The sequence below is a fragment of the Haplochromis burtoni genome, unplaced genomic scaffold (genome assembly GCF_018398535.1).
Source record: "Haplochromis burtoni strain Fernald_Lab_line unplaced genomic scaffold, NCSU_Asbu1 Contig_1, whole genome shotgun sequence".
Taxonomy (NCBI): domain Eukaryota; kingdom Metazoa; phylum Chordata; class Actinopteri; order Cichliformes; family Cichlidae; genus Haplochromis; species Haplochromis burtoni.
The window spans coordinates 6,321,840-6,330,405 of NW_024582362.1; the positions used below are offsets into that span (position 1 = coordinate 6,321,840).

The 8,566-nt window shown below is 43.0% G+C and overlaps 1 protein-coding gene across 2 annotated transcripts; it reads left to right on the forward strand.

Moving 5' to 3' along the window:
• The first annotated feature begins 75 nt into the window (after positions 1 to 75).
• Positions 76 to 8,566, forward strand: pex2 (peroxisomal biogenesis factor 2). 2 transcript variants are annotated; one of them, XM_005912040.2, is made up of 2 exons: positions 76 to 184; positions 6,113 to 8,566. In XM_005912040.2, exons 1-2 carry the CDS (start codon positions 181 to 183, stop codon positions 7,099 to 7,101), a joined length of 993 nt encoding a protein of 330 aa, XP_005912102.1. In that variant the 5' UTR covers positions 76 to 180; the 3' UTR covers positions 7,102 to 8,566. The 2 variants fall into 2 exon arrangements, with proteins under 2 accessions (XP_005912102.1, XP_005912103.1); XM_005912041.2 differs by having other exon boundaries at positions 87 to 184; positions 6,116 to 8,566.

The window sequence follows — 8,566 nt, forward strand, 5'->3', positions numbered from 1 at the left end:
CTTTGGCGCTACGCTGTGCGATTGGCTCATTTTGATCACGGGTTTCCTAAACGTGACGTACACACCCGCTACTGGTGAGTTTTCTTTAGGAGGCGGGATAACGATGTACAACCCGGAAATACAAGTGCTGTTGACATTTCAGGGAAGACTGGGTTACATTGAGTTCGACCCCGAAAAGCGATGGGTAAATATATGAATATATGACTTCATTACCCTGCTGAAAAAACATAAGCCTGCATTATTTTCTTCTATGCCCACATGAAGCTCAATAGCGGCATGTCTGCTTTTTTCCCCGAGCTGTTAAGGCTCGTCGTCACATGTTATCAGCTCCTCGCTGCTGTACCAGTATTTTGTCTCTGTGTTAGCCGCTTGCTTGTCCCCCCTCTTTTCCTGCACGCTTTCATTTAAAATCGTATCGATTGTTGATGGCTGTTGATGAGTATAGTGACCACTGCATAGTGTTCAATCAGCCAGCCGTTTTTGAATTAGTATTCATCGGGAGTCTGGTTCAGGTGTGTATACCAGCTGAAACTTTGGATGGTAACCTTGTGACTGTGTGCACCTTCAAGAGTATGTTGTGCAACTCCGCACATAATTCCATTATTCCCCTAAATAATCAGTGCCAGAGATCAAAACCTTCCACATTGAGATTCAAGGCAAAGTTGATCTTATTGATTTTCAGGAGACTACTCACTTCATTTCTCTCATCCCAATCATCACTGCTCTACTCTTATCTGTCTCTTGGTTATATCTCTCTTTTCCAGTGGCTTTGACTGTATGGCTCTCACACTCTCTGCCAAAACCTAATCCCTCCTGTGATTATCACATAATGCTCTTGCCTTATTATCAAAATGGAGCAGATTTGGGTTTTGTTGTTGTTGTTAAAGACTGATGGGCTCAAGCTTAAAAAAATGTTTAAAAAAATTAAGCAGACAACGCTATTATGAGGAGAATGTGGACCGGCTGATTGCATGAGATTGTGGTGTGATGTGGTGTGTGTGCCTCTGGAGCCAAACACTTACTTTGATGAGTGTGTTTTTTAAGGCAGTCACGCAAGTTAAACTAGGCTGTGATCTCACTCTGGGGTCATAAGGTTATTTTATACAGTTTCCAGATGAAGGCAAGTCTTAAAGGCACTATAGTTATCAGCACATATTTGGAGGGGGGAAAAAATCAATCCAACATTAATTTATTCCACAGTCTAAAAGCTACAATGTATAGTGTCAATCCTTTTAATGAATTTTGGAAAAAGAATGTTCATATTTGCAATTTAAAGTAATAAAAGATTAGCACTACTGTTCAATCTAAATTTTACAAGGTCAAATAGACTAAAAGGAACTGGAAGGCACAAAGATTTGCATTTTTTACATATGTGTTGCTGGAGCTCCAGCATGCTAATCTAACTATAATATAGTCTATATTTCATGTTTAGTTGTCTGATAATAATATATAATGTGTAAATTACTAGAAGGTATTTTGGGTTACTTTTGAAGGAAATCAACCAATCACACTTTGAATTAGACATGCCGAATGAACTCTTACATGTAGCCCCAGCACCATGAGTTTGATTGACAAACACATCCTGCAGTAGCCCTCGCATTCCTGTAGATTTTATTGGCTTGTCCTCAGTTAACCATCACATTTTTTTTCCTTTTTGTTTTTTTAAAAAGCTAAAATGTTTACTCTTTTATTGTTTGTGTTTTTTCATGCGTAAAGAGAGGTCAAGAAATGTGCAGATCAAATATTCCTGAGGATAACACTTTTTATTTGCATGAGTTGCTCTCTCATTGACTCCTCTGAAAGACACAACTTTGGTTCTCTCATTTATTAGCCATTCTGCTTCTTTTTTTTTCGCATTCATTGTGCCTCTCTCTGTGCTCTAAATGTTTCATGACTTTTTAAGTTGTTTTTCTGCAAACCGTTGAACTTATTACTCATACAGCCTTAGCATACTCAACCTTGTACTCATGAAATCAATTAATTCTCTTAAATAATTCACCTTCTGAGCAAACCAGATTAAGCGGAGCACATTTTTTGTGTGTCAGATGTGGTGTTCTAACTGATGTGTAATTTTTTTTTTTTTCCCCTCTCCTTTTTTTTTTGTATTCAGGCATTAACTTGGCTCCTACCCCAATGGCTTGGAGTTTTGGGTGATTAGAGAAAGAGGAGAGCCTTGATAAAGCATTAGTGTGTGACGCACACACAGCCCTAAGACCCCTCTGTGCATCTGCACACATTCATTTTTCATGAAACAGACTCATAACAATTAGTCTGGTTACCGCCTGGGTAATCTTAGTGTCCCCATAATGCCTGTGGTCTGCCGTATGACATCACTCTCTTAAAAGTTCTAAATCTGACATTCTCATCCGTTTTCATAGTGAGGACATTAGCAAGCCTCGGCTAATAGGCCCCGCACTTGTTTCTGGCGAAAGAAGGGCAATAAAGCGAGGGAGCGGGAACGAGAAGGGGGGGGGACTGACTGACTGGAGCGCTCAGAGAAATAGGTTTTATCCACCAGAGCTTTTACACAAATTAATTTACATGAGCGAGAGAATAAAATGTAAAGTTGTAATCCAGCATGCTTTGCCAATGCATAGCCTATTTCTCGCTACAAGCATCATAGAAAGCCAAGTGAACATTTATGCATTATTTCAGCAAATACATTATACTAACAACCACAGCTAAGTGGTTAGGAATCTCAGCGCTACACCACACGAGGGGCTACATCCAGACTTCTAGCTGTGCATTTTCCAACCGGTGTGCAATGAGCACAGAAAAAGCAAAGTGCAATCCCCAAGAGACGTTCACCTTCCCAGCATCCCCCCCCCACAGCCTTTGGTCCCCTTGTCCTAAACAGTCTCACACCTCCCTAGACACCAAAGCCAAGGTCAAGAAGAAAGTGAGGCCTTCCTCTGTCTATAGGGTATTCCCTGGATGCCCACACCTCAGTAGGGCTGAACCACGTATGCTTCAGAAATGTTCCCTCCTCCATGATTGTGTCTGTCTCAAGGTCAGCTCCTAGGGAGAGGTTTGAGCTTATCTGCCCACCTACCCATGCTTTATTTTCGCTCTTTGGCTATCGTTTCCCCAAGTTTTTTTTTCTTTCACTATATCAGTAGACATTAGCTCACAGTTCCCAGTTGGCGGTTTCATGACGCTTTGTCTGACGTATCCATCTTTGTCTGTGTCTTTGCCTATCCGTCTTTTTTTTTCGTTGGGTAGCTGTCATTACAGCCCATTGTCTAGTTTTCAGAGGACCCAGTGCAGCTGCAAGGCTTCAGACTGATGCGCTGTATGCTTTTGTTGCCTCATCTCTCCTTCCTCACACTGGTCATGGCCCCTTTTGCCTTGAAGCAGTGTTGCACTGTGTTCCGTGTTAGATTGGATATTGTTGTTGTTGTTGTTGTGGTTGTCTGTAAGCTATGGCAGTCAGCCTTGAGTCAGTGCGCTATCTTTGTCTGAACAAGATGCACAAGCTATGGAAACAAGGGGAAGGGAAAAAATAAAATAAACGCTCATATGACCTGAATCAAAATACCCTTTAACATACCCCGGAAAATGTTTTGAAAACATTTTTCACTGCTCTGATAGAACAGCAAGACCTCAGAAATATCAGGTGATTTTTTTAAATTAAATTTTTATTTTTTCTGTTGTTTTTTTTCAACGACCTCTTCTAACTTGCCTTCTGACTCTCGTGGTTGTCAGTTATCAACTCTCCAAAAGAGGGCATTTAGTCTCATAGTTAGTTGGATGGCTGACCCACAAGAGAATTATAAAGTCAATATATCATGTGTGTGTGGGTGTGTGTGTGTGTGAATACATCATGGAATGAGTCTCTTTGCTCATATCCTTGTATATTTTTTCCTTGTGCGTGCAAATGCTGCGCTGTCTGTCCTCTCACCCACACCGTGTCATTACTCTGTAAACACTGGCATTGACTGTGACTTTTGACTATTACATAAGGAACATGGATTTCCAGCTGTCCGCGGTAAAAGCCCTGTAAATTCAAATGCTTAATTTTTATAGGCAGCCCGGCATTGACTGAAGTGTCTGCTTGTTATATATTTGGCAAGTGCTGCAAGTCTGAAGGGAAGCTGTCAATAGCAATCCCAGCTATTGATATGGCAGTGGGCAGGAGATGTTACTTGGCCCCCAACTCCAGCATCCCTCTGATCCCTCTACATCATAATTACATTAATATTGACAGACCCTTGACAATAGTCACATTACTATTGATAGGTGGTTGTCAATACTGTGTTTCCCCAAATAAAACATATTCATTCATAACTTGTAAACTGCTCGATAAAAGGCTTTGAAAAGACTATTGGACCCGGCCGGGTTTACTCTCCCGAGAGAGCTGCTGCTGTGACAGGGATTTCCACCACCTGGCGGTATATTTGCGTGCGTGTGTGTGTGTGTATGTGTAACAGTGGGCTGATAGATTACGTTTGCGCTGCATTAGAGCTCTGCATAGATCAAGGCTATGCTTGACATACATACATAGTCTCTCACACACACATGAGGACACATAATCTGCTCATTTTCTCCCATCAAGGGAAAAAACTTTCAGATTAGGCTAAACAAATAGTGCCTGTTTACTGGTTAGCAAACACACTCAGACTACGTCTCTTGCTCTTTCCCTTTTCTTCTTCTTCTTTTTTTAATCCAAACTCTATTCCCGTCACAGGCGAGGTTCTAGTCACCAAACATGGCAGCATTTCAAATACAGCTCAATGAATTTGTCATACCTGCTTACTTTAGCGTGAATTCACTCCTTTCATTCATTTGCTAATTCTAACTTAGTTGGACCGTGTATCCTAGCCCTATTGAAACATCTTGAATACACAGATGGTTGTGTGCACCACCACAATAAACCCAAGCTTTGCCTGCGCACGTTAGAATTTTATTTTTTTCACCTCCTCAAAACGTCTAAAGTGACCATCATCTCTCTCCTTCTGTCAAAACTGCCATATTTACCCGGCTGAAATCTCTTTTAAAGCCTCGTGACAAATCCTGTTCGGCGAGACACAAAAGTCACTGTCAAAAAAAGGCCTCTCTGTCTCTCTCTCCCTCTCTCTCTGTGGCCTTCTTGCTCTGTCTCTCCCTGCATTAGTTAGTCTTTCACTTCTTTAAGTATTTCATTTGAGGAAATGGCAGATAAAACTGGAGAACTGTGAGCGGTTTGGAAACGTATGCAGCACTAAATAGCCCTGATGTCACAATGGCGAGATCCCATATGGAGTCGAATCGAGGGGGGAGAAAATTGTTCCACATTTGGCAGATGTTTACGGTGTACCAGAGACTGTGCCGTTAGCCTAATCCCTAGTGATGTGATTTGTACACACACCCCTATCTCTAGAGGGAGCGGGCACCAGGAGCCCCTGGGCTTCTGCTCCTGTGTGTGTGTGTGTGCAGGGGGGATTGTGTGTTTATATGCAGGGGAAAGCAGTCTAAGACCCCCTGCTCCTCTGCATGGCGAGGCTCTAAGGTTGCATTAAGGACGGGTTTTACATGTGAAAAGTGATTTCCCTTCCTGTGTATAAAGACAAAATGACCTTCCTAACAGGATGGGCTTCACCTCCGGAGCCTCAGCCCTCCCAATGACCGAGTTGTCCTTTTAATGGTTGAGCCTTGGTGTATATTATGTTCATGATTTGAATACATTAAATATGCTATTGTTTATACATTAATAACGTATTAACTGGTGTAAAGGCTTTAAACATTTATCAGTGTTGGGGGGAAATGGCCTTAATAAACGACTGTTTTTTGTGGGGTTTTTGGCTTTTTATCTGATTTCGGCCTGTATTACATTCAGTCCTTTTTTTATTCTTCCATTTCTGTTTTTAAAGCATGTCTAACCATTTGCGTGTGGCTGTCCTTGTTCACTCCAGGAAAATGTCATTTTCACAAAGTTTGCTTTGTCAGAGTAATATTTGGTGAATCATAGTATCATAATATCTAAGACGGATGGGCCAACATGAACAGAAACTACATTCAGGCTGCAACAAGAGCCCAGTCACTTTGTCTTTTTTTCTACTGATTAAAATATTGAAAAGAACATGTTGATATGTCCTTACTGTTTTCTGTTTTTTGGGTGTTTGTGTTTTTTCAGCAGGGTTGGGAAGTGAGAATGACCAGAAAAAGACTGCTAGAAGTCACGGCCCGCACTTTGATATGAACCCACAGACCCCGGTACTGCGTATCAGTCAGCTGGATGCCCTCGAGCTAGACTCAGCCCTTGAGCAGCTAGTGTGGACTCAGTTCTCGCTGTGCTTCCAAAACTGCCGCCCAGGCTTCCTCACTCCTCTGGAGCCTGAACTGAGGGTTTTGCTTCATTTGCTCCTATGGAGGTTCACACTCTATTCTAACAGTGCCACGGTGGGGCAATCTTTACTGAGCCTGCGCTACCACAGCAAATTTTCCCTGTCTCCCCGTTACAGGCCTTTATCCCCCAGGCAGAAGTTAGGTCTGGCCGTGCTCACTGCAGGGCCCCTCTGGCTCCAAGAGCGTTCCCACAGGCTGCTGCCGTACTTGGGTTTGAGTTCACAAGGATCTGTGTCTGAAAGAGAGAGCGGTTTGCTCCATCGGGGTCTCCGTAATGCGCTGACGCTTGTTGCTGGTATTGTTAAGTTCACAAATCTGATCAACTTCCTTGTGTTCCTAAGGAATGGCCGGCATCCCATCCTCGCTGAAAGAATCACAGGAGCTCAGACGGTTTTCAGTAAGCCAAATGTGGCCCGGGAGGTAAACTACAAGTACATGAACCGAGAACTACTTTGGCATGGCTTTGCAGAGTTCCTCATCTTCCTGTTCCCACTGATCAATACAAAGAAACTGAAGGCAACAATACTGTCTGCTGTGTTTGGGGGGGAAAGTGCAAGCGGGGAGGGAGCAAGGGAAGGGCAAGAGTTGTGGAAAGAGTGTGGACTGTGCGGAGAGTGGCCAACCATGCCTCATACGGTGGGATGCCAGCACGTTTTCTGCTACTACTGCATTAAAAGCCACAGCATTGCCGACCCTTATCTCACTTGTCCCAAGTGCGGGGCAGAAGCAGGGCAGCCCAAGCTGGTCAAGCTGGAGGTGGAGATGACTGACAGGTGATAATCATCTCACACACAGAAGAAATGAAATGAAGTTGCTATGAAATTTCAGCTGGCTTTTGTTTGGTTTTGTTTTTAAAGGTTTTGTCATGTACAAGTTTATAATTAGACTTATCTCCATGATGTCTTTTCTGAACACGCATCAGCCTGCGATGTTTAATGTATATGTGCACATATTGACAGTCTGCTGCCCCTTCTGTTTTTCTAACTGGACTTTGGAAGGAACTATTTGTCTTTGGTGCACTGGACAGACTGCAGAGAACGACACAGAGCATATATTTGATGAGTGAACGTGTTGATTTATGCTCCAAATTGGCTCTGTGCTGACGTGTGTGTATGTATGAGTGTGTGTGTGTTTGTTGAAATGGGAATATTTGTTCTGATGAAAAATGCAAAAAGTCAGCTGAATAAATAATGGGAGGAATTTCTGATGCCTCTCATCATGGCCAAATTAGCATTTGTTGTGTATTTTGTGCCTAAATTGTATTTCAACATCATTAAAATTGATAGAGTGCTACCTCTTGGGTGTTTATTTAGTTAAGTGGAGGAGAGAGAGATGAGGGAAAGTTATAACAATCAGCACACTTCTCTCTAGACAGGCCGGTCGTTCTAACTCCCATTATCCGTTTTCACAGCACCCCAACATGCTCAAGATCAAGGGGGCAGCCGGGGGCTTGGATTGACTCACGCACACACACTTGACAGCCAGCCTCTCTTTTCCCTTGGCCTTTCTCTCTTTTGCTGCATTTCCATCTCTCTCTTTCTGTAATCTCCAGGGCCCTCGCCCCTATAAGACTGTAGTAAACTGTACCAAAACCCTGGCAGTCGTCTCCTTCCTCGCAGGCGAATTACTCTCTAATCCCTGTAATGAGTCCAAAGATGCTTATTTATGCTGGAGTTAACCTCTACCAGTGAGCCCAGCCCCAGGCCAAACTCACCCCAGCTGAGTGAAGCCTTTCCTGGGCTGACAAGACAGGAGCGGGGTGGGGAGGCTACCTCCTAACTCTCCTTCCCACCCCCTCCTCCCTTCCCAGGCTCTGATCACTAGTACTTAATTGCTGATTGCTGAGACGATCAATCGGAACTGCAGGCGTGATAGAAAGCCTATTGCCAAGGAGCTCGTCTCAAATCTACCAGCTCAGAAAGACATTTGCACTCAGATGAGGTTAATGTTTCCCTTGGACAGAGAGGGTAAACTTAAATATCTGTCCTTGTGTGGTATATGAATTCCCTGAAGAATACTAGCTGGTTGCACTGGAAGGGCTCATTTTAAATTATTTATTACTGACCAATGTGATTTTGATTTCTCCCAGTGTTTCAGCAGGCCTTTAGAGTATATGTCCTTGGTGGTAATGCAAGGCCAAAATTAATTATTTTTGTATGTGTTTGTGTTTGTGTGGTTTGGTTTGGTTTGGGGTTTTTTAGAGCACCTACAGAAATACTGAGGTAGCCCTTCACCAGAATAA